The following is a 24,344-nucleotide window of genomic DNA, read 5'->3' as shown; positions in this document are numbered from 1 at the left end:
TACAGAGGGTCGCCCCAAGTGTAGGACAGCGCGTAGAACTCCAGCGTGTCGCGCTCGAGGTCAGTCAGACGAAGCGTACATTCGATAGGATCATTTTCGCTTCGTGCTGCGTGCAGCTCGATGACGCGTATTGATGTTGGTGTAGCCAAGGGAGTGTACAGGTCTGGATGTCGCGACGGTGGCGCTGCCATGGTGGGGGCTGACGACTGTCTAGCTTGAGTCGTTTTTGAGTATCATCGTTCAGACAGCGCCGGCATTTCGTCCAGTTGCAGCATGGCAGCAGAGCGACATCTCCGAAAGCACTTATGCATTTCGTCTGATGGTTGTTGACGCGTGTAGCCTTGAGCAAGGCTGAAGCTTGTAGGAGAAGACTTGTGACGTAACGCGTCGACGCGCACCACGTGGTGTTATCGCGCTAGTCAAGACGCTAACCATATTGGATTACCCATGATCCGTTGGTCAGTCGCGAGTGGAAACGAAGAACTCACCCTCCGAGAAGCATGCGGCATGGCACGACTAAATGGATATCAATGGAGAAATAGATTATATCATTCAACGTAATGCTACAGACTTTTGCTCAGACTGCGCCAGAAACACCCTTCGATGTAATGCGAATTTTTCCCTTCTGTCTACGCACCTACGCATCATCACCCTTCTCCGCCTTCTTCTCCCTCCACTGCTCCTCAAGCGCCTTGACCTTCTCTACACCCTTCTTGTTGCCCACACTGCTCTCCCACTCAGCCCACTTCTTGAACACACTCCGTATCCTCGACGCCTTTCCGACCTTGGTCATACGCTCAAACAGATCCCGGACGTTTTCTGCGCTGCCGTGGCTCTGCTCCAACATGAGATACATATCCCAGACATCGCCCTTCTTGGAGAAGGTGTCGACAAGGCCTTCAAAGATGGTGCGGCCGCGTTCGGCGTCACCGTTGGGACTCTTGAACTCGAGTGCGGCGAACTTTTGTGTCAGGTAGCGGTGTTGCGATGATGCGACGGATTGGGTGGCGCGTTGAAGGAGAGCGCGAGCTCGTGTCGGGGAGGGTGGCTGTACGACGTCCATCAGGAAGGCTGCGTATGAGAGCCAGAATTGAGGGTCAGGTGTGAACGACTTGTTCTTCATCATGGACTGGTAGAGATTGTCTGCTTTCTGTTCTGGTATTAGCAAACATCGCAAGGGTATGGGTATACGTCGGTACTTACGTCGATCTTGCCTGATGAGATGTAGATCTTGATCATGCGCTCGTGCACTTCGCGGGCATCGTTGTTCTGGCACGCCTCTTTGAAGACTGTGTCCATAGCATCGTCGCTAGCGAAGTCGTTCTCAAGATGGAGAAGAGCGGTCCACACGTCAAGTTTCTCCTTCTCTTCCCTGGGGTTGATGGTCGCCAGTGCGCGACGGGCGACCTGGCGTGCCTTCTCGATCTCGTTGAGTTCGCGTTGGAAGACCATGTATCGAACCCACATTTCCGCGCTGTTGGGCTGTCCCAGGAGCAAGCGCTCGTAGTCGGCAACGGATTGCGGTCCATAGGCATCGAGATCACCAGTGCGGTCCTCTTTGATGGTAGCCTTCTTGCTCTTCTTCTTCTTCTTGGGGGCCTCGTCGTCGGAATCAGGCTCTGCGGCACCCTTTTGCTCATCGAAGTCAAGAGTAGCACCTGTCCAGTCGAAGCCAGAAGTGCTAAGTCCTTGTGTTGCCGATTTTGGCGCATCATCGTCAGACTCGTCTTCTGATACTCCTGCATCGACAAGCTCGATATCATCGTCGCTATCAGCACTCTTGACGCTCCTCATGTCTACGTCATCGAGCTCGATACCGCCATCTGAGTCACTTCCTTCTAAGGCCTCAACATCCGAGGCATCCTCCATGTCTTCATCCTCGTCTTCGTCGTCACCCTTGACTTCAGAGTATTTCAAGCTGAAGCTGATCTTTCGGGTCATTGAGTCGATCTTTAAAACCTTGGCTTTCACGGCGTCATCTTTCTTGTACATTTCCTTAACCTTGTCCTTGTCGACAGTAGTGTCGGCTAATTGAGAGATGTGGCAAAGACCGCTGACGTTGTTCGAGTCGTCAACCACCAGGAAGACACCAAAGTCTTCCACATGCCGGACCTTAGCAGCAACGACCTGACCAACCTTCAGATCGCTGAACTCGACCGGCTCGGTGTAGGTTCCCTGGACGTGAGAGGCCTTCAAGCTCAGCTGTGGATTGCGTTGGTCTGACTTGTTCGAGATGACCTTGCCAGTGACGAGTTGGTCGACATGGAAAGCAGACTTCCAATCCTTGATGTACTCGTCTGAGAGGTGGCTGACACGAACGTAGGCTTCGACATGCGGTCCTAGACGGACGTAGATACCATTGTTGGCGACGTGCTTGATGAATCCACGGACAACCTGATGCACTTTGAGCTGATCCCTGTCCTTGATCTCGGGGTCTTTGATCGGGAGTGAAGAGCTCAATACCCTAGAAGGCCGAATAGACAAACCCAGCTTTTTGTTTGGAAGGTCGATATCGATTACACATACGCGCAAGACGTCGCCGACTTTGAACTCGCTCGGCTTGGCCTTGTCGTAGTCGTCTGCCAACTGCTCTTGGAATATGGGTGCAGCAATGTTGTCGTTGATCTGGACGACGATGGATGTGTCGTGTAGCTTTGTGACACGGGCAGGCAAGATGTGGCCTACCTTCAAGTCTTGGAGGGTCAATGACTTGCCAGTCACGTTGGTCGCAGCTGTCAGATCCAACTTTCCGGCTGCGACGTCGACCGCCTTAACGCGCACCTTAAGAGCAGAACCCACAGGGAAATTCTCTGCGACATCCGAAAGCTTCTCAAGATCGTCAGTCAGATCAAAGTAATCGATGCGACCGCGAACGTTGGCGGAGATGTTCACCCAGACGTAACGCTCAGCAATGTTGTTGATAAAGGCGACATGAGATGATCCGGGGGTAATTTTGTCAAGGCTCAACACGTCGGCTTCAGTCTTAACATTATCAGTGTTTGCGGTCATCTCGAAAGTGGGCGTCTTGTTGTTTGATCGGGAAGTGATGGGGAGGAAACGGAAATTGCGGGCATCGTGCCTTCCGAGAACCCTGGCCTGGATCTTGTCGTTCATCTTGAAATGTGCTGTTGGGTGCTTCTTGTCTGGGATGCTATCCCAGCTATCGAACAATTCTGAAACCGAAATACGTCCTGGAACATTTGCCGCAAGCTCAACGTTGAGCTGTGTGTCTTTGACCGATCGAATGCGAACTGTTGCTAGGGCGCCGAATTTGATGTCGTCGGTAGATGTGATCTTGGGGTCGACAGGTTCTACTAAGGCCTCCCCTTTCGAAGCTGGAGCATCAACGACGTTGGCAGCTTCCGGGTCAGATTCACTCTTCATCGACAGCCAAAAGAATCCTTTCCCAGCGTCCACATGTGTGACACGAGCAGTGACAGACTGATCCTTACGAAGACCAAAGTTTGGCGCTGAAAGCATGTCTTCCGGTAATTGCGACTTGAACAGAACACCACTTATGCCGTTGCCAAGCTCGATAAAGATCTTGTCGGGAAGAACGCCGCGCACAAAGCCGTGTACCGTCTCGCCAGCTTGGAGATCTTCAATGCTGATTGCCAGCTTTGAAGCCTGAGCGTCCTTTCGAAGACTAGGCTTGTTCGAGACTGTTGCTGTCCTAGACTTGCCATGCTTTGTCAAGACCACAAGGTCCTCGAGAGTTCCACCTACCCGAATCTTCTTCATGGTCGAAATGTCCTTCTTCTCTGATCCGTCGGTTAGGTGACCTATGCGGAGGGTAGCCTTGACACCATGGCCAATGTCTAGAGTAGCGGTTTCATCGGACTTCTCGATGACAGTACCCTTGACGATGCCACCAGGGTTCAGTGCGTTGAAAGCAGCCTCTTTGTTGATGTCAACGGCAGCGGGATCCTTGCAGGATACCAAGAGCTGGTTCTCCTTTGCGTCTACAGAGACAATGCGGACGTTGACGACCTGACCGGCCGAGAAGTGTCGCGTGGCATCCTCGATGTATGCTTCGCTCATCTCCGCAGCTGGGAGCCATGCCTTGACGTCGCCGTAGAAGCGTACGGTGGCACCATTCTTGCGAACGCTGACCAAGATACCAGGGCCAGTGGCACCCTTGGAGAGCATGGAGTAGTTTGTCCATGGCTTAACATCTGAGTTGACGAGAGACTTCTTTAGGGTGAGTTGGATCTGATGCCTGGCGGGTTCCGTGTAAAGCACACGGGCTGTGACAGGCAGACCTTCTCTAAACTTGCGCTCCGGATGTTGTAGACGGACGTCGGCCAAATGCATCTCTGGAACTAAACCGGTGATGCCTTCGGCAAGGTGAACAAGAACGGCGGTAGCTCCCTTCTTGTCAGCAATGAGCTTGTGCACCTTGCCCTTGACAACTTCACCAGCCTTGATATCCTCAATGCGAAGGAAGGGCTGGTCAAGGATCTTCTGCTCGAGCGAAAGTTGGAATAGTCCGTCCAAAGCATTGTAGCCTACAATCCGTGCTTTGTGCTTTGAGTCAAGCTTGTATGCGCCAGCCTCTTCGGAGAGAACGTCGACCTTGTCGTCAGAAAGTCTCGAAACGTGCGCAAACCCGACAACATCTTTGATGCCGAGATCGAAGAAAGCACCATGGCTTGGCGCTACTTTGATAACTTTCGCGCTGTCGACGATGGTGGATATGGGTAAGAGCTCGATTGGAGGCTTGCGCTCCTTGGGTTTGCCAGACATGCGGGTGGACAGACTAACCACATGGTCTAGCAATGATACACCGACTTTCCTAGGTTCGGAGTCTGGACATGTGAACAGTACACGGGCCTTGACTTTGGAGCCGATCTTGTGCTTGGTGGAGATATCGGCAGCCTTCTCGGTCGCTCCAGAATGGTATGCGTCGGCAGTCGCGTCTATGAGACCGAGGATCTTGCCGGTCAGCGTGCTGGCCGTGGTGTCGGTGACAAGTATATCGACGGCAGTTCCTGGGAGGAAAATGTCGACAGTGGGCGCTTCAGTCAGTGTGTTGCCCTTGGCCAAGTTGCCTGCTTTGGTGTGGTCTGCCGAGAGCTTGACAATGCGCCCATCCGAGTTAAGGCCGGTAACCATGCACATGAAAACGGCGCCTTCTTGTACCTTGGCATGCTGCACTTTGGGACCTAATTCACCCTTTGGCAGGAAGCCCTTCAGGCTGCTATCGTCGAGGCCAAGGTCCATGACCAAGCCGTGGTCCTCATTACTGACTACGGAAGCCTGTACCATGCTGTTTACGGGTATTTTGCGCTTGCTGAGGCCCTTGTTGACGAGCTTGGGGTCGATGGACAGCTCCAGCCTCTTTCGTGCTCTTGCACTGGCGTCGCTTGTCGCTGTGATGCATGCGCGGACATACTGTCCTACCGAGAACATATCCTCTAGGTGCACATCTTCGAAGTCTTCATCGTCGCTTCCTTCTTGCTTGTCCGCCTCTTCCTCCTTGAGGAGTTTCTCGAGCCTCTCGTTGAGCTTGTCGGACACGGCGGTGAGCGGGACGTAACCAACGAGGTTGTTGGGGAGCGCGAGGACGATGTCTTGGTGAGAAATGTCGGTGATTTGGCCGAGAATGATGGTTCCAGGCGACAATTTCTGTGATCGTTAGCATGACCCTCGCATTGCGCAGAGACTGGCGTACCTTGTAGCTCAGACCCTCTGCCCTCACGGTGTCGTCCTTCTCTCCACTGTCGTGCGACTTCTTGCTCTTCTTGAGCAGCGGCTTCTTCTTGGACTTGGCGGCGGATCTCTCCTCGTCCTCGGATCCCATGTCGCTGAATCCATCGTCGCCGCCGCTGGGTCGCTTTTCGCCAGACTGCTCGAAAAGAACATCCTGGTTCGCCTTGATCGAAATCTGCTTGTGCTCGAGCGGCGTCAAGACGCTGGCGCCTCCTCTGGGGAACGACTTCTCCTCATCTTTGAAGACACTGGGCTTGGGTGCGGCGCTCTCAGGCTTCGACTTGGCCGGTGATGGCTGCTCGGCATCGGATTTCCGTCGCTTCGCTGATCGGTCGGTGGATGCGCCCTTTGCCTTTTTCGATGGCGCGGCGCCCTGCTCTGCTTTTCGTTTGATTGCGCCCATGATGCGCAAGTTCTCCGGTTGTGGAGAGGGTGGTGGTACTCAGGTTTGCGCCAAGAGTTCGAGAGTCGCATATGCTCTTCGACTTTTTTGGTGGGTCCATGCGCGCAGATTCTCCGACCCCCGACTGGCAGGGAAGCCGCGGCTGGCACGTGAGCTAGGACGGTGGCACAGCAACGCGTGCGAAAGAGAGCTACTTCTTGATGCAACAGCTTTCACGAGTTGTAGGAAATCTTAGATCACAAAATGAAATGAAATTTGCATCTACGGTGTTTTCTGCCGCAATCCTGGGACTTCCAGCTATGTTGTACGGCAAACGGGAGGATATCTCGAGGGAAGGCCATGGCCATTAACACCCAGAACGGCATAGTGCAGCACGTCGGTCGCGCCAGCTCTTCGCGACGTGCTTTGGCCGTGCGCCTTCCTCTCCAACCTCGCCGTCATTTAGGAGCATTCGTCTTCTATTTCTATCGGCATCTTCAATTGCTCGCGTGTCTTCGCTTGATCGTTTATTGGTGTTGCTTGTATATGTGTACTGCTAAAAAGGAAGATGTCTTCTCCATGCGCCCCTCGAAGCCTGCTGCTCCAAGAGCCCACGCCTGAGCTCTTTTCATCACCACCTCCACCGTCCTCCGCGACTGTTTGCTCTCGCAAACCCAAACGACCACCGCCCATCACGCCCAAGCGCTTTACCCGCTTCTTCACTCCGCGAAACTCCAAAGATGTCTCGTCACGCACCACCCTCACGAGGTCGGGTCGCCAACTACAAGACATCACACGTTCTGCTCTCAATCGCAGCCGGGAGACGCGGAGCACCCCACGCAAGACAGTCAACTTCGTCGACATCGAGAACCCAATGCGAACCCCTCAGAGCAGCGCGCGGAAGCGGAAGATACCCTACCTGTCGCCCGCTAGCTCCCCAGCCCAGTCGTCACCTTCGAAGCGATCGCGCCACGTCACTCCGCCCGAAATCGATATACTTCAAGACGAGCTTGACTTGGACGAAGAGGAGCCTGCTATATATCCTGCGCCCATCCGAAGGTTAACAACGTTGGGTCGGCCGTCAAGAACACTGCAGCGGTCGTTCGGTGGGATACTGGGTGTAGGAAGAGGGTTTCGACGAGACCATGGCGCTTCATGGCAAGACCAGGCAGCCAATTTCTACAGTGGCGCAGACGACCTACATCAGTTGTCGCAGGGCGCGCCGCCCTTCTGCACGGCCAGCTGCAACAGTATGTCATTCACTCATTACCCTACGTCATCACGATACTGACAGCCCCTAGCCAACTCTATGCTCGCTATAGGCGATGAAGACGGAAACATCCACCTACAAGACTCCGAAGGCGACTTCTCCAAACCCCATGTATCATGGAAAGCCCACTCCAACGCCATCATGGACGTGCAATTCTCCTCGGACGATCTACACCTCGCCGCCGGTTCTGGAGATCAGACTGCACAGATTGTCGATGTTCGCACCCAACAAACTCTTGCTGTGCTGGCGAAACACAAGTCTTCAGTAAAGCAAGTACGCTTTCAGCCCGGCGACGACAAGATGGTAGCGACGTCAAGTCGAGACGGTGCGGTACAGATTTGGGATCTCCGATGCAAGGGCAACCAAGGCTCAATACACTCAGCCTGGGGCTCCGATGCACCATATGCCAGTGTTGTACGCACGCTGGCTTCAGCGCACGCGGATATTAGTCTCCCGACATCCACATCGTCGGCCACCCGATCGCTCTCCAGCAGCAAAACCGAAAACATCAGCCGACGGAACGACATTTCGGTGACAGCGCTTTCGTTCATGCCTGCAGGCCGCGAACACCTACTCTTGACCGCGTCAGACGCATCGACATGCGTTAAGCTCTGGGACATCAGAGGCCGATACTCGCTACGAGGGCCAGCCATCCCCATCGCAACCACCCGCCATCCCGAATCCCACAATCGCCACCGGCACTTTGCGATTAACTCTTTGACTCTTAGCGGCGATGCATCACGACTATACGCCCTCAGCAAAGACAACACCGTCTACGCCTACTCCACAAGCCACCTCATCCTCGGCGTAGCACCCGAGCTATCCACAACCTCCTCCTCAAAACAGAAATACTGCGGTGTAGGCCAAGAAGGCCTGGGACCCATCTACGGTTTTCGACACCAGAAATTCCATGCCGGCTCCTTCTACGTCAAGGCATCCTTACGCAAAGCATGCGAAGACCGCACCGAGATGCTCGCAGTAGGCAGCACAGACGGCTGCCCCGTGTTATTCCCCACCGACGAAAACTTCCTCAAACGCGAAACAAGACACGAAAACGACGCAGACGACCTCCCTGACATTACTAGCATTGCCGCGAAATCCGCACGACCCACACTGTCCCGCACATCAACGAACAGCCGCAGCCCAGACACCATCCCCATCTACGAACACGGCACAGCTCTCATACGAGGACACGACGCAGAAGTCACGAGCGTATCTTGGGCGCGTAACGGCAGCTTGATCAGCGTGAGCGACGACTTCCGCGTCCGACGTTGGAAAGAAGGTAGTCAAGCTAGAGACCTACGCATGGGCGGCGAGAGCGAGGGAAGAAGGTGGCAGTGCGGATGGGCCGCAGTAGGAGATGGATATGATGATGACGAGTAGGATCGTCCGCGAGTTTCTGTACGACGTTGTTTATTATACCCCAGCTATTGATTGTGTAGGAATATGAATGAAGAGAGGATGATGATTGTGGAATTCGACTTGCTTGCCGGTGCCTATCATTTGTTCATGCGTAAGATGTGACTATGTACCCTACTACTGTGGAACCACGGCATATTTCTTGCGACACTACGGTTGGAGCAAGCCACTCTTGAGCCTCTCCCGCTATACTCTCATCAGTCAAGACATCCGTACACCTACTCCTTTCTCAGCCAAGGTCTTCCTTCGACCTTGTCATACTTCGCATCTTGATCTTCTTCTCCATCGCCGTGACTCTGCTTCTCACCAACCTCACTGAAGCTCCCTGGTAACAGCCTATACCTCCGCTCATCAAATCGGTCCGCCTGTGCACTTTCGAAAGTACCAAAAGACCCTGATATCACCCTGCGAGCTCCGCCTAGCATGCCGCCGAGGAAGCTTGTTGGTGTAGAGGGCGGAGGAGTGACGGGTTGTACCTGTGAGTTTGATCGACCTGACTGCGGTGATGTGGACGTAGCGTCCGTCATCTGCAACCCTTCCATCCGGTGTACACGTGCTGGTAACGGTTTGATGGGCCGATTGAAGCTGCCAGACAAACTTGTACCCGTACCTTCAGGCTCGGAAATTGTTCGCGACAGGGACTTGTACTCCAAGGGTGTAGCAGGGAAATCCGTTTCTTGGGACGGCCGCAGCGGGAAGATTTCCCATTCTGACGCCGTAGGGGTAGACGGAAGCGAGGTATCGTATCTCGTTGGCAGTGAGGGGTACGAAATTGTACTGTCGGAGTATGTACTCTGCGGTAGATCTGGTACCGGCGTAGAAGCAGCAGTAGAGGTAGAACTAGAAGAAGACGTCGAGTTCCGTAGCGAATCAAATCGCTGTTCCAACACTTTCCCCTGTCCGTCCGCGCCACCACGTTTCCTCTTCTTACCCCACAACTCTTCGTCTCGCTGTTTTCTCTTGACCTTGTCGGTTACATCGGCGTACATAGTGCCGTTGAACGATTTCCACACTTCGACGCCTTTGCCGAATACAGTTTCGACCTTTCGATTTGTGTCGTCGGTCATCTTGTTGAGATACTCTTGCGCCTCGTCCTCGTTGTCTTCTTCGTCGGTTTCGGAGCCGTGCGTTGTGTCCATTATGCCGGTGTTGGAGGTGGTTATGAAGGAGGTGGAACTTCCCCCGTTTCGCCCGCGGAAGGTGTCGAAGAGTGACATTTTCCGTCGCTTTTGCGCTAGGGCGGAGGGTGGAGGGTTGGGTACATTGTTCATGTTGTTTGATGGTGTGTTTGTGGCGCAATTCAGGAAATAATGGACGGGGTGGAATGCACTCGTGACAAGCGGGCTGTGCTATTGAGTTGATAGATGCGTTCGTGAGTTCAGAATTGGTCGGTTTAGTGGATGTTCACACGAAGTTGGAGCCTAGATCGGGGTGTTTTGTGAGCTATGATGATTGCTTTCACTTTGGTACCGAGTCGAATTCAGAGACGTTGCTCAGATGACACCTCCAGGGCTGTGTCGCTTGCCCTAATGTCTTATGTGTCCTGCAATGTTCACAGATCGTGTCTGTGCGTCCTAATGTCGCCCTTTTGGCATGTTCATCCAGTGTCTTTGCCCAAATTAAACGCCATTTGATACCTACGACGTTCCGAAGTCGTCTTTGAGAGAGACTTGTACTCCAATGGTGTAGCAGGGAAATCGGCTTCTTAAGACGGCCGCACGGGAAAGATCTCCCATTTCTAGAACAAGAAAAGAGATATGTGTAATTGTTCTATATAAGAGGGAGGAAGCTCTGTATGTAGAGTAGAGCGAAGTCCTAACAATAATACAATAGATGCTATTTCTAGCTATTTGCTCAAAAGCATCTGTCCACCATCTACAGCTATTTCAGTGCCTGTCACAAAGCGATCCTTCATAATCCAGCCATACGCTTCAGCAATGTCCTCTGGTTGACCAAAAGTACCTAATAGATTGAGTTGCTTCTTCATGCCTTCCTTTGCCTCTATCGGCATCGGGGCTAACATTCCTTGCAGCATTTCTGTCTCGATTGCGCCAGGTTTGACGATGTTCACCCGAAGCGGCGCAAGATCGACTGCAAGCCCACGCGATAATCCTTCTGCAGATGCTCCCCAGACTGCCGGAATTAGCCATCCAGGCAGAGGCTTTGTAGTTCCGATTCCTCCCGTGAGCGTGAAGGATGAATTTGACGTAAGATGCATGTACGCTCCGGTGCTGATGAGTTTAGCGATAAACAAGGGCGCGATAAGTCGGATTTTGGAACCAAGCATGGCTTGCTCGAGGGTGATGTCTGAGAGCTTGGGTATCGAATGGTGGTCTCCTGCCGTGAATGCGATGTGATCCAACTTTTTGCTGCCGTTCGATGTAACCGTCTCAAACATCGTTCCTAGATTTGATTCGAGGTTTTCGGAATCTTTTAAGTCGATCGCGTAGCCAATGACTTTTTCTGAAGGAATAGATGGATACAGGGATCGAAGAAGATGGACCTTGTCTTCGATCTTTGCTTGCTGGGATCCAGAGATGATAACAGTAGCTCCGTTTGACAGTGCCATGCTGGCAATTGCAAACCCAATGCCAGAAGATCCGCCGAATACGAGGACGTGTGTGCCAGAGAGACGATTCATATGGGGCACAGCTCTTTGCGATAAAGGAGCATGATCTTGGACAGACATTTTGGTAGTGTTGATGTCAAATCATGAAATGAATTCTGCCACAATGCTGCTTCGGTGCTTCTTATAATGTAGACTGCAGAGTCCCTTGCTCGTTACTACTCATTCGCGGTGTTCCGCCGCCCATGTCGGAAGCTGCGCGATCTCGTAGCTTGTTGGTGTCGGTGTTACCTAGGTACCGTGCCGGACGGTCCCGAGGTCATGTGCCTCAAACGGCTACCGGTACATGGCCGATCCGCCCCGCCAACCACTGACACTACAAACGGCAGGTTACTTGGCGGTTGCAGCGTAGTTTCTGTTCAAGAAAGGCCGTGCTGGACGAGCTAATACTCGGGACGGCAAAATCACATTCCCGACGGGCTGACAGGCTTGTGCTCTGCGTAACTTCTTTTTGCGTCCTAATAACGTGTTGAATAAGCGAAAGCCGCGATAGCGAACGGCGAGCGAGCCGTCAGGAAGCGGTCCTGACGCGCGCGCCAAGATGATGGCACCCTTGCCTGGACAAATCTTTCGATCGATCCGTTGTATGCGAGTGGCACAGTCGATCGCAGCTTACTCGCCATCACTCATCCTGCAGCGCAAGCACCATCCTCTTGCCCCAAGTAAGCTCAACATGCATTGATCGCCGCTAAAACAGCCTTCGGGACGGAGCCGTCGCACGTCAATCTTTTTAGTGGCTGTCACAACGACCAACGAAGATACTTTTTACCTTAAACGGCAACTTGCCTTTACAGATCTTCTGCAAGCCATCATTGCGACGATGCCTAAGGCTATAGCATCGCCGACTTGTAGTGGCTTGAGGTGTGTGTAGATCATGGGATCGTGTCATACCTAGTGAAGCGCGATTCTGCAGTATAAGAAATGGATTGCGACAAGTGCTTTCGCGGTGTGAAGGGTACAGCGTTGAGTTTCCCATGCCAATACCATGCGAAGATTCGCAACGACAGTCAGTCTGTTGGCCTCTTTGGCCTCAGCCGACCTTGACAGCCCCAGCTTACTACAGCAATTCTACGCTCCTGGGCGGTTACTTGGTAACTCCTTCGGAAACCCTGGCGTTAACGCGACGTACGACTATGTCGTCGTTGGAGCTGGCTTGGCCGGCGCTCTCACAGCATCCCGAATCGCAGACGCGTTGCCAAACATGACCGTCGCAGTCATCGAAGCAGGCTCTTTTTACGAGATATCGAATGGTAACTACAGTCAGATGTCAGTTGAATTCGAAATGGTATAGCGAGGGCACATGCTGATCGTGGAGACAGTCCGTACTATTCGACAAAGTATGTTGGTCCGAATCCAGAAGATTACCAGCCCTTGATCGATTGGGGTATCTTCACCGAGCCTATACCTGGCGCCAACGGAAGACGCTTTCACTATGCGCAGGGAAAGACACTTGGGGTATGTGCCAATCTCTTCGCAAACGATGCTTACAAGGATACTGATTTTGGCCAAATTCATAGGGTAGTTCGGCACGGAACCAAGAGATCTATCACAGGTATGTATCTTCCAAACAAACTTACATTGCACCCGTCTGACTGAGTTCCACAGAGCGACTAAAGGCTGGTATGAATCCTTCGCAAACCTCACTGGAGATTCTGCCTACCTATGGGAAAACATGTTCCCCTTCATGAAGAAAAGCTTCTCCTTCACACCTCCAGATGCTCGTTTCCGCGCCGAGAACGCCAGTAACGTCAACTACACGCTTTCCGCTTTCGATGCCCCAGGAGGCCCTGTTCATCTGAGCTTGCCAAAGTACGCGCAACCGATAGCCTCGTACGGTCCGGAGGGATATGCAGCTGCTGGCATAAGCGCGGCGAATGGCTTCTTAGACGGAAATCTCTTAGGGTATGGCTATTGGCCTTTTACCTTGAGGCCAGAGGACAGTACGAGAAGTAGTACCGAGTCTGCTTTCCTTTCTCCGACAGCTGCAAAGACATCTTTGAAGATCTACCAGTCCTGCATGGTACGTAAGCTCCTCTTTGATGAGTCCAAGCGCGCCATAGGTGTGAACGTCACCGTCGCTGGGATGAAGCCGTTTATCGTTCATGCTCGGAAAGAGGTCATCGTCTCGAGTGGTTTCATTCATACCCCCCAACTACTTATGGTTTCCGGAATCGGACCGCGCGACGTTCTCGAGAGACATGACATAACTGTCTTATCCGAACTCAATGGTGTGGGTCAGAATCTCCGAGATACGCCCGCCATTGGTGGCGTTGTCCATCGCACGAACGTTCCTGGAAGAAGTGCCTGGGAGCGCCAGTCATCATCTTTTAAAGCCGCTGTGGAGCAATACTTGACGAATGGATCTGGCCCGCTCAGTAGTCCTGCGAGCGATTTCGCCGCCTGGGAGAGGTTCCCCGATCGCTTTACGACGAACATGAGCCAGTCGACTCTCGACTTTTTGCGGGATCTGCCAAGCGATTGGCCGAATGTGGAGTACGTGTTGCAAGCTTCAGAGCGCATCCTCTCCTCGGCTCAGACTGCTAGCGACACGGGTGTCATAGGCACAATCTTGACTTCCACCACAAGCCAGGGAAATGTCACCATTCAGTCTGCTGACAATGCTGTTGCACCCGTCGTATACGTGGGCTGGCTTGATTCGCTCGAAGACCAGGAACTTGCTGTAGCGGCATACAGACGCGCGCGCACGATCGCAGCCAGCATATCCGCGTTTGGCGAAGAGATAGCGCCGGGGGCGAACATCACGACCGATGCGCAGATCTTACAGTACATCAGAACGAAGGGGATGGGCGCTATTCATCACGGCGCGGCGACGTGTGCGATGGGAAGAGATGCGTCGAGCGGGGCGGTCGTTGACTCGAAAGCTAGGGTGTTTGGCGTGAGTGGCCTGAGGGTTGTGGATGCGAGTTCTCTGCCTTTCTCGGCACCAGGGCACACGCAAGGTGTCACTTATGTGCACGCGGAGAAGCTGGCGCAGGATATCATTGATGCAGTCAATGATATGTAGACTGATATAATACGGGAAATGACACCAACGCACTCGCAGCACGCGATCGCAGAAGAGTCTGCGATATTATCAGCGTCACGATATTGCGTTGATTGATCATCTTATTATGAACATGACCGTCCAGAATGCCGTGAAATAGAAGAAGTACCATTCCAGACAATAACGTAGGTGGCCACACCATGACCTAGCTTGGCGCTTGGAGGATAATCTGTCGAGCAGGGGCATTGTGAAGAAGGCGTGTAGCGGGGCAACAACAAACATGGAAGCCTGCAGGTGGAGTTCGTGCGGCTCTGCTCCTGCTGTGAAGAAACGCAGGAGCGGCGGAATGCGGAGGGTCTCAGCTTCAAAGCGTGACAGTACGACTGCCAGGTGGTACATCGTAAGTTGAAACCTGGCCACGGCCGCGTCGAAAGAAGACATTTGAGATGACCGCTGGTGGTATCAAGAATGTAGTAATGCGAATAGTGCGGAGCGATGGTCGGGAATCGCGGACTAGAATTTCCAAGGTTGCATGTTGAAATACGATCTCGCATTTAGTGGACACTATCAACTCGGTCTCGGAACCTAGGTAGCGAGCTGCGAGCCACTAATATTCTCGGCAACACCGATGATGGCCATATGAAAGAACCTTGCACGACCTCGGGAGTCGTGTCGCGGAAAGAACGCTTGCCTGGTTTGGCACGGAGGAGATTGCTGGTGAGGTTGCATGCATACCGTGGAATATGTATAGCACATGTGCCGCAATGTCGCATTTATATGGGGCCATGGAGGATTTAGGTGCACGCCCAAGTGTGACAGTAATGACTGATGTCAGCCTCGAGACTTACATACTCTTCAAGTAGTAGTCTGAGGTGATGCCGGCGGGCTCCTTGCGCCCTGTACAGTCTGAACTCTTTACATCGTAATCTTTCGTAACCTTGATAGCGCCAATGTCGCCCTCTGGTGCCAAGTGCCCTGTCTGTGATGTTGTTCCGCCCTTCCGACACAGCTCTTCTTCCGATTCAGTAGCTGTGACGCCTTGTTCCAACCGTGTGATGCTCCCTCTGCGAGCTTTCTTCCCCCATCTCGATCCCCGCGGTCCTTTTGCTTCAGAACCGATAGTCACAATCTGGCCAAGCGACGAGAGCTTGTAGCCTTTTTGGGTTGAGCTGCCTCCGCCAGGCCCCGATCCAGATGAACTTCCGCCCCCAAACTTTGTCCACAGTGCCTTGAGGCTCGGCAGGTTGACCGCGATGATCGCAAATTGTATTTCGAGTGCTGCGACAATGACCATCTTTCCCAGCACCCATGACGTGTCCGGTGAGTCGTTGAGCTCGAGGAGGGGCATGAGTCGGAAACATGCAATGATGACGGAACTGCTGCCAAAGACCATGACGCCCAGTACGGCAGCTTTGCGTCGAAGCGACATTTGGAGATTCATGACGGTATATATAGGGAGGATGAGGATGTAGAAGTCTTCCAAGATGTTCTGTGACACAATCAGTAATACGTTCTTCGGAAATGCAGTCCTGGACTTACGAGGATGGAAGGCCCTATGAGAAGGACGAGTTTGCTGATGCAGACAGCATCTGGATGTGTACCTGGGTGGAGGATCTCATCAAACGGAACGCATTGAAAGCATGCCAACAAACTGTCGTGAGGATCAGAACGACATTGTCTAGCGGTAGGGAGAACAGATTTCGGCGCTGATGGCGGGGGTAGCACATACATATTAATAACCAGAATGGCACCGTTCAAAGCTCCGCCAATGTATACCGCTATTCGAAAAGTAGGGCTCGGTGAAAGACGGAGGTAGAAAAGGAGGAAAGCTGATTTGATCACCCAGTGAACTGAGTAGTAAACCACTTCTTCAATGAACAGCCACTTGATACTAGTCAGAACGGTCCGGAATGAGTGTCAATCTTGGGCCATACCTTGAGAATCTCTAGCTGCTGAACAGTGCTCAGCGTATTCATGTGTCTGCGCCAATGGTAAGTGAAAGATCATCAAAGAGTGATCGAAGTGGTCGTACAGTCCGCATCCCCAGTATATGAACATGTGCAGAACGACTTGTTGTCCAATACTGAAGAGCTACAAGCTTGTTAGCCATGCGAATATGAATGTAATGAGGTCTGGAACACGTACGAGAATCAAGATCGCGAAATTGTCATCCCACCCTCTAGTCCGCAGCACGAAGTGCCGGCAATAGAAACGAAGGAATATGGAAACTGTTCCAAAGAAGAAAGAAACATATGCCACAGCATACGCCAGTGGCTGGAGAGTTGTCAGTCCCATGGTTACGACAGGATTCTCTCGAATATGTCAACTCTCAACCTGAGCGGAAGCTCCACGATTCAAGAAGTACCTATAGGAGATGAACGCTCGCAAAAAGAAGTCCTCGTCATGCCCCGTTTACGAACGGTTTCAAGGCCTGGCACCAACACCCTGCCCTGCCCGCCCCCACGGGCTCGAGATAAATATCCCCGATGCATCAAACCGAATGCGATGCATGCATTGCCATGATCGGTAAGTGATGTCCATATTTGAGCTTTGTTTTTAAATCACTCCTGTCGGATCCTCCGCATCTTCCAGGATAAGTTGTGCTTCCAGGCCGCTCTGCTGCATGATTAGAATTGTGCTTCATTGCGTTAAGCGGGCGCCTAGGGAGCGGGCAGGTTGGCCGCGTGGGTTCACGGCTCGACCCTCGACCTAACCTAGTGCGAGGGCTGCCCCGAGCCGGCGACAAGCACACGCTAGGAATGCGTATGGAACAAGTGAACATAAGCAGCTGCTTGAAATTTTCACGTACATGCCAGCATGCTTCCGCAAAGCCATGCGCACAAGATACGAAAGGAAGAGTGCGGCAGGATCCTCGACCCGCAGACTCTACCTGGGCAGCTGAAGGAGGCCCGATTGCTGGGAAAGATGTGCGTATGTGGGAGGCCTGGCATGAATCGCGAGAAGCGAAGGATCCTCGAGACTGCGCATTTGCCGCAACAAGACGTGGTTCCCGTTGGTCGAGTCGCCCGACGTCAACGCGTGGTCCCCAGGGGAGCGGGTGAAGACAACAGCCGTGGCTGCAGGCGAGCCGCTTCCGCGCCCCGCTAGCAGAGCCGTGCTGCCAGGTGGCACGTCCACCACAACAACCGTTAGCTTCACTGCAACAAGGGCCCAAGTGGGACACCGACGCTCCTGAATGATATGTAGACGCATACAAGCATCCACTGGAAGAGAATTTTGGCCGCTCAATTCTAAGTGCTGTTCGGCTGCGTTATCGTTGCGAGAATCGAGCCCCGGGCACAACACGCAGACAACGCAATCACTGGTAAAGAGCCGGAAAATTCGAGACGTGGGCTGTACAGGGCATGCTGCAGCTAGCAAAGCTCGCCTGGAGTATCTTGGGCCTATCAGAGGTCGCTCGATGGCCTTGAACCGTTCGGAGTTTAGGTAAATCAAACCCCCCTCGAAGGATGCGCGCTACTCCTGCATCTTCATCATGGGGATTTTCGGACCGTGGAGAAGATACCAGCCGTCTTCAAAACTTGCGGAGGTTTACTGGAAACGATCAAGTGGGCAAATAGCGCGTGTTGGCTGGGATGCCTATATTCGAAGCTATGCACCTTGGATTCTGTCTCCGAGCTGGAGCCCTGCCCGTTTCCTCGACATCTTGAATCCCACTGGATAGCTCTGCTAAACTCTTAGAGCTTCCACGATCACCATGGAACTCTTTCGAGATGCCGCTCAGCGCAGCGTGTCGCAAGGTGTCGCAGCTGCTGTTCTGTTTGGCATTGTTTTCCACTTCTCAATTCGACCATTCGAGTTTGAGCTGGTCATGTTCCACTTCATGGCAGCTTTCACTTTGAGCTTCTTCGGGATGTTCTACGTCTTTGGATTGGCGAAAGCTTTACTGTTTGCGACCAGTTTCAGCACCGGATTGCTCGCCAGCATTGCCATTTACCGAGTATTCTTCCACCGATGTCGAAAATTCCCAGGCCCGTTCGCCGCAAAGGTCTCCAAGTTTCACGCTGCAAGTCTCGCGGCGAAGGACGTCAAATACTTCAGAGAGCTGGAAAAGATGCACGAGCAGTACGGTGACTTCGTGCGCACAGGTGAGCGAACACCAAATTGAGGCTTGGCACGAGCGGATGTTAATAGCCATCAAAGGTCCACGAGAGATCAGTGTTCTACGCAAGTCAGCCGTTCCGACTCTTTATGGGCCCAACTCGGAATGTTTGAAGTCAACGTGGTATGGCCAAACCGGGAACGACCCAAAGAAATGTTCCGTACACATGACGCGTGACTTCAACAGCCACCGCCTTCGTCGCCGTGCATGGGATCGCGGGTTTTCCATCAAAGGTGTGTATGAGCTCACGAGCTATACGAGTACCTCTAACTTTACATAGCGCTCAACACCTACGAGCCACGCATCAAAGCAAAGGCGGACTTGTTCAAGACCCAACTGGCAACCAAAGGAGCAACCTCAATGGATGTGTCCACCTGGTCAATGTTCTTCAGCTTCGACGTCATGGGTGAGGTCGGCTTCGGCAAAGACTTTAACAATCTCACGAGCGGTGTCGAGCACCCTGCTATCAAGGGAGTGCATGCCCACATGACCATGCTGGGAATCATGAGCACGGTTCCGTGGCTCTTGAACGTTCTGGGCTCTATTCCCGGAGCGGCGGCGGGCTATTCGGACTTCTTCTCCTTCTGCGCAGGCCAGATTCGCGAAAAGCACAAGGTGTGTGTTGTGATCGTACTACCGGTGGCAAACAATTAACGAAATATAGACCTGGGACGGCGAAAAGTATCCGCAAGACGTCGTGTCCTGGTTACTCAAGGCTGTGAAGGAGAATGACGTTTCCGCCTCGCCAAGCCCAGAAGCCTTGGAGGACGATTCGAGAGTAATGATCATTGCCGGAAGGTAGGTAATTCTGATGTAGAAACCCAGAGACACCGCTGACGGGATGTAGTGAAACTACAGCCACCACGCTCGCAGGAGCTCTCTACTACCTCGCCAAATGCCCTGACAAGCAGAAAAGGCTCCAGCAATTCCTCGATCAAGCAATGCCGGGTGGATACAGCCAGTGGTCCTACGAAAAGGTCAAGTCGATCTCTTATCTGGACGATTTCCTCAGCGAGACACTGCGACTTCGCCCGGCTCTATTGACTGGTGGAGCGCGCGAAACACCAGCAAAGGGCATTCAAATCGATGACACGTACATTCCCGGCAACACGAACGTCGTGATTCCAGTCTCACTCATTCAAAGAGACCCTCGATGGTGGCAGCAGGCTGAAGACTTCGTTCCGGAGAGGTTTGGCGAAAAGAGGACTGAGATGGAGACTGACCAGGCTCCATACCTGCCTTTCTCTCTGGGTAAGTCCTTTTCATACGGTCGTCGTCCTAGACTCGCAGTCAGCAGCTAACATTTTCGTAGGCGCATACAGCTGCCCCGGTAAGAACCTGGCCCAAATGAGCTTACGTATCTCGCTTTCGATGATCGCGCAGAATTTCGACGTCTCCTTCGCGCCTGGAGAGACTGGAGAGGCATTTGAGAAGGAGATAATGGACACATTCACCGTGACGCTTCCGGCTCTTCAGCTACGATTCACGCCGCGCAAGAGCGCTTGAGCATCGGGTGAAGGATGCTGTTGAGCATGCATCTTGGACGTACCTCAAGTTGGGCCTGTGAAGGGTGAGAGCATGCGCATATCCGTATTCCAATTATGGGAGTTGGCAGTAGGAGGCTGAGGGTGTGTGGTAGTACCAAATTCGATGGAAGGGGCTGTGAATCCTCCAGCTGTCACAAGAAGCTATCCAAACTGGTTTTCCAATCGCTAATGGTGGTGTTCCATGATGATGGTGCGCACGGACGTTGTACTAATAGCTCATTCGCGCAACCCAATTTCCAAGCGGCTTGGTGTGGTCTAGTGCTCAAAAGTATTCTGGTAACGTGACGCGCGAAGCATTGGGGAGAGAGCGGAAAAACAGCCCGCTCCTCAGCACTAAATGAAGTTCGGGGAAAATGCTCGGTCTACAGGCATTCGACGTTGTCTACCCCGGTGTTGATGTTCTGCGCGTGCGCTTCCTCGAAAGATCTCGTCATAGTCGACCACGATGTTTGGATTGGAGTGGAATGTCCGCAGAAGCCTATGCTTGAGGAAGCATCGCATCGCTTTGCCAAGTCAGAGTCCATGAGACCACAAGGTGCAGATGCATGCAACGTCATCAAGCCCCCAATACTTAAAACAAAAACTCGGCTAAAGTTCCAGCTCAAACGTCCATTAGCGCTCAGGCACAGAGACCAAAAGACGGCACGGTTTCTATAGCGCACGCAGGCGGTACTTAAATTCGGCTCCAAACGGCTGTCTTCAGGGATAGGGGCTCCGTACGCACTGCGCTCAAACTCACGCCGAAGTGATGATGGGATAGCTTGCCATGTTGGCCTCGGCTCTTCGGGACATTTGAAGCCTCCAAATAAACTATAATTTGTGGCTTCGAGCTTCGACCACCTAAAAAGCATCTCACGCTCGCTAAGTGCTCGTAAAATAGAAGCCAATGTTTCGTAGGCAGACGCAGCCGAGCGATGAACCTGGATTAAAAAGCTTGTCGGGTGATCTTCCGTTCAAAGTGGCTAGGTATCCTTACTCTAGACCTACTTGAGCTCAGCCTTTTATTGCGCCATGCTCTCCAGACCAGGTCTGGGGGTGTTGTAGTTTGCGACTGCTCCAACTTAACGTAGTGTCCAAGATCGCAGGAAAGCCATAGTTTGTGGTTGAGCCCGGCATTCGGATCTCACTAGCATTGCCCAGGACTTGGATGGAGCGAAAGCGCGTATATAGAAAAGACGATCGCCAGGTTCATATGGTATCATCAGGATACTACAGCTTCTTGATCATCCAACGCCAGTCATCATGCGCGCTTCATTGTCACTCGTTACTTTGCTAATTTCCTTTATTTCTGCTGTACCAGTTGCAGAGCATGAAAAGAGACAGAATGCTGAATTCGACTATGTCATTATCGGTGTAAGTTCTCGCTCATCTAGCTTGCGCCAGCCTGTAAAGATATGGTTGCGCTAACACGTAGTAAAGGGTGGTACCGCGGGTCTTACACTCGCGAATCGGTTGTCTGAAGACAGTACCATGAAGGTCGCTGTGATTGAGGCTGGTGCTCTCTATCAGATCGCGAACCCGCTTTTGTCATCGACTCCAGCTGGAGATGTTCTGTGGTCAGGCTCCAGCCCATTAGATCAGAATCTTCTCGTGGACTGGAACTTCATTACCGCCCCTCAAGCCGGCGCAAATGGTAGGCGAGTCAAGTATGCACGAGGAAAGTGCCTGGGTGGAAGCTCAGCCCGAAATTTCATGATCTACCAGCGCGGTGATCGCGGCTCGTACCAGCGCTGGGCAGATGAAGTCGGAGACGACTCGTACACTTTCGATAACTTGATGCCCTATTTCAAGAAGTCAGTCAAGTTCACACCACCCAACACCAAACTTCGTGCAAGCAATGGTTCGGCCGAATATGTCGCAAGTGCCTTCGATGCCAGCGGAGGGCCTCTGGATGTCTCTTACGCGAACTATGCTGGACCTTTCTCAAGCTACATGGAAGGAGGCATGAACGGCATTGGTATCCAGACTAGGCCCGACTTCAACTCTGGAGAACTCATGGGAGCTCAGTACTGTAGTTCGACGATCACGCCCGGCAACCAGAAGCGCGCGTCGAGCCAAACAACCTTTCTTGAGGCTGCGAAGAGTCGTCCTAACCTCAAAGTGTACACTCTGACCCGCGCTGAGAAGATCATCTTTAATAGCGAGAAGCGTGCCACTGGTGTCCAGTTACCCCTTGGAATTGTCCTTACCGCAAAGCGAGAAGTGATCCTTTCGGCCGGTGCTTTCCAGTCTCCCCAGCTGCTTATGGTCTCTGGAGTCGGGCCTGCTGCACAGCTCAAGAAGTTCAACATTCCCGTCCTTGCTGACCGCCGCGGTGTTGGTCAAAACATGCAAGATCACATCTTCTTCGGTCCAACCTACCGCTACAAGGTCCAGACGTTCACAAAACTGGCCAACGACCTTCTGTATGTCGGCGCTCAGTTCGCATTCGATTACAGCATTCTCAAGAAGGGTCCCCTTACCAACCCCGTCTGCGACTTCCTAGCCTGGGAGAAGGCTCCTCGCAACCTAATCTCTTCGGAAGCTGCGTCAGTGCTGGACCAGTTCCCTGCTTCCTGGCCCGAGATCGAATACCTGTCTGCACCTGGCTACATTGGTGATTTCTCCAGTCTCTTCGCAAGCCAGCCCAAGGACGGCTACCAATACGCGTCCATTCTCGGCGCTCTTGTTGCGCCCCTCTCCCGTGGTTCAGTGACCATCACAAGCTCTAGCACAGCTCAGCTACCTTCGATTGATCCGGGCTGGTTGACTGACCCCACTGATCAAGCACTTGCAGTTGCCGCCTACAAGCGCATGCGTCAAGCATTTGCTACAGATGCCATGAAGGCTGGTCTTGCGGATACGAAAGAATACTTCCCTGGACCTAAGGTTGAGACTGATGAGCAAATCCTCAATACCGTCCGCGATACTGTAAGTCTTCCAAGTCTACCAAACCTGTATGTACTAACGATAGCAGTTGATGACTGTGTGGCACGCATCCTGTACGTGCAAGATGGGGAAGATCGATGATCCAGATGCGGTCGTGGACAGCAAGGCGAAGGTTATTGGTGTGACCGGTTTGAGAGTTGTAGACGCCAGCTCGTTCGCGTTATTGCCTCCCGGACATCCACAGGTATGTTATCTAATTCGCATCGTTGGTTGCATCACTGACATTCTATCAGAGTACGATATACGCGTTGGCAGAGAAGATTGCCGATGATATCAAGCGCAGCCGCTAGGTCGCCCGCGTGGAAGCCGTACTAGACAGCGCCATCGTGTTAATTGAGAGACTTCAAACCCAAGTGCGACGTATTGTCCGCTATCATTGCTTCTTACTGTGAGGTCACCTTCTCTGCAAGTTCGGGCAGCGTTTTAGCAACAACGTCCATCTTACCAAACACATCGTCCAATGCCTCCTTCTCCAACACCAAACAATACGCTGTCTTGAACCCTGCCCTTCCCGCTGCGCTTACATCCCAGCCATGTGCAGCCGCAAACCAGAGATCACCAGCTTTGCTGTCAACACCAATCTTTTGTTTCAGCTTCTCATACGCCTTGAGATCTGGTTTTCCGACACCAACATCGTCGCACGTCACAATATGCTCGTTGTCGATGTCGATGTTGCCTCTCTCAAAGTATCCCAAAACTCGTGGACGATCGCCACTAGTGAACGCTCAAACCGTCCAGCCAGCCTTTTTCATTATGTCCACACATTCTTTTGCGCCTGGCCGAACCTCACACTTCCTATATTCTTGTATGAAGTATTTGACATCTTCCTCAGTCGCGATACTGCGCGGCTCGGGTACGCCGGCGAAATGCAAGATGCGGAAAAAGATGGATTCGAAGACCTTTGCGAAAGGTACGTAGCTGCCCGAAATCGAGAGGTAGGTGTACTCACGCTCCGCGCTTTCTAACCAAGCGAAACCAAGGAGGCGTGCGGAGATGTTGTTGGCCTGAAGTTTGGGGCCCAGGCGTTGGTCAATGACGGCATAGAAATGCTCGTGCGACACAAGCGTGCCAACTATATCGAAAACGATGTGCTTCGCTCTGGACATGATTCTCAACGTGGCTGGTGAAGATAGCTTGGTCGTGTTATCTTGCTGATTTGTTGATCTCGCATCGCGATGAGGCTGTCCATGCAAGTCACGTCAAACACGCCCCGCGTGCCATCAGGGTGTTTGGGATGCGGTGCGATTACGTCATCACGTAACGTGACACGTCCCATACTTGCCCAGGTGAGAACGCACACATGGCATTCTGCGTATTACTAGAAAACCAATAT

General features: G+C 52.7%; 8 protein-coding genes across 8 annotated transcripts; 4 read left to right on the top strand and 4 right to left on the bottom strand.

The window, feature by feature from the left end:
* Positions 1-637: 637 nt before the first annotated feature.
* On the bottom strand, positions 638-6,115 carry J4E93_002369 (uncharacterized protein; the record flags this gene model as incomplete). The annotated part of the gene is made up of 3 exons (XM_049340316.1): positions 638-1,150; positions 1,204-5,628; positions 5,675-6,115. The coding sequence occupies 3 exons, from the start codon at positions 6,113-6,115 to the stop codon at positions 638-640; spliced, it is 5,379 nt and encodes a 1,792-aa protein (XP_049202638.1).
* A 547-nt stretch (positions 6,116-6,662) lies between these two features.
* J4E93_002368 (uncharacterized protein) lies at positions 6,663-8,747 on the top strand (the record flags this gene model as incomplete). Its single annotated transcript, XM_049340315.1, has 2 exons — positions 6,663-7,344; positions 7,396-8,747. 2 exons carry the CDS (start codon positions 6,663-6,665, stop codon positions 8,745-8,747), a joined length of 2,034 nt encoding a protein of 677 aa, XP_049202637.1.
* Positions 8,748-9,001: 254 nt separating this feature from the next.
* J4E93_002367 (uncharacterized protein) lies at positions 9,002-10,054 on the bottom strand (the record flags this gene model as incomplete). The annotated part of the gene is made up of 2 exons (XM_049340314.1): positions 9,002-10,009; positions 10,046-10,054. The coding sequence occupies 2 exons, from the start codon at positions 10,052-10,054 to the stop codon at positions 9,002-9,004; spliced, it is 1,017 nt and encodes a 338-aa protein (XP_049202636.1).
* A 575-nt stretch (positions 10,055-10,629) lies between these two features.
* On the bottom strand, positions 10,630-11,424 carry J4E93_002366 (uncharacterized protein; the record flags this gene model as incomplete). The annotated part of the gene is made up of 1 exon (XM_049340313.1): positions 10,630-11,424. The coding sequence occupies one exon, from the start codon at positions 11,422-11,424 to the stop codon at positions 10,630-10,632; it is 795 nt and encodes a 264-aa protein (XP_049202635.1).
* Positions 11,425-12,394: 970 nt separating this feature from the next.
* Positions 12,395-14,434, top strand: J4E93_002365 (uncharacterized protein; the record flags this gene model as incomplete). Its single annotated transcript, XM_049340312.1, has 4 exons — positions 12,395-12,675; positions 12,729-12,864; positions 12,927-12,961; positions 13,015-14,434. 4 exons carry the CDS (start codon positions 12,395-12,397, stop codon positions 14,432-14,434), a joined length of 1,872 nt encoding a protein of 623 aa, XP_049202634.1.
* An 823-nt stretch (positions 14,435-15,257) lies between these two features.
* Positions 15,258-16,002, bottom strand: J4E93_002364 (uncharacterized protein; the record flags this gene model as incomplete). The annotated part of the gene is made up of 2 exons (XM_049340311.1): positions 15,258-15,942; positions 15,998-16,002. 2 exons carry the CDS (start codon positions 16,000-16,002, stop codon positions 15,258-15,260), a joined length of 690 nt encoding a protein of 229 aa, XP_049202633.1.
* Positions 16,003-18,131: 2,129 nt separating this feature from the next.
* On the top strand, positions 18,132-20,042 carry J4E93_002363 (uncharacterized protein; the record flags this gene model as incomplete). Its single annotated transcript, XM_049340310.1, has 6 exons — positions 18,132-18,522; positions 18,578-18,769; positions 18,817-19,151; positions 19,201-19,334; positions 19,384-19,787; positions 19,849-20,042. The coding sequence occupies 6 exons, from the start codon at positions 18,132-18,134 to the stop codon at positions 20,040-20,042; spliced, it is 1,650 nt and encodes a 549-aa protein (XP_049202632.1).
* Positions 20,043-21,325: 1,283 nt separating this feature from the next.
* J4E93_002362 (uncharacterized protein) lies at positions 21,326-23,301 on the top strand (the record flags this gene model as incomplete). The annotated part of the gene is made up of 4 exons (XM_049340309.1): positions 21,326-21,436; positions 21,503-22,993; positions 23,040-23,195; positions 23,245-23,301. The coding sequence occupies 4 exons, from the start codon at positions 21,326-21,328 to the stop codon at positions 23,299-23,301; spliced, it is 1,815 nt and encodes a 604-aa protein (XP_049202631.1).
* Positions 23,302-24,344: the final 1,043 nt, after the last annotated feature.

This window comes from Alternaria ventricosa (assembly GCF_023758065.1).
Source record: "Alternaria ventricosa strain BMP 2768 chromosome Unknown scaffold_3, whole genome shotgun sequence".
NCBI classification, from domain to species: Eukaryota; Fungi; Ascomycota; class Dothideomycetes; order Pleosporales; family Pleosporaceae; genus Alternaria; species Alternaria ventricosa.
Note: the sequence above shows the minus strand (reverse complement) of the source record. Positions and strands in the feature narration are given on the sequence as shown.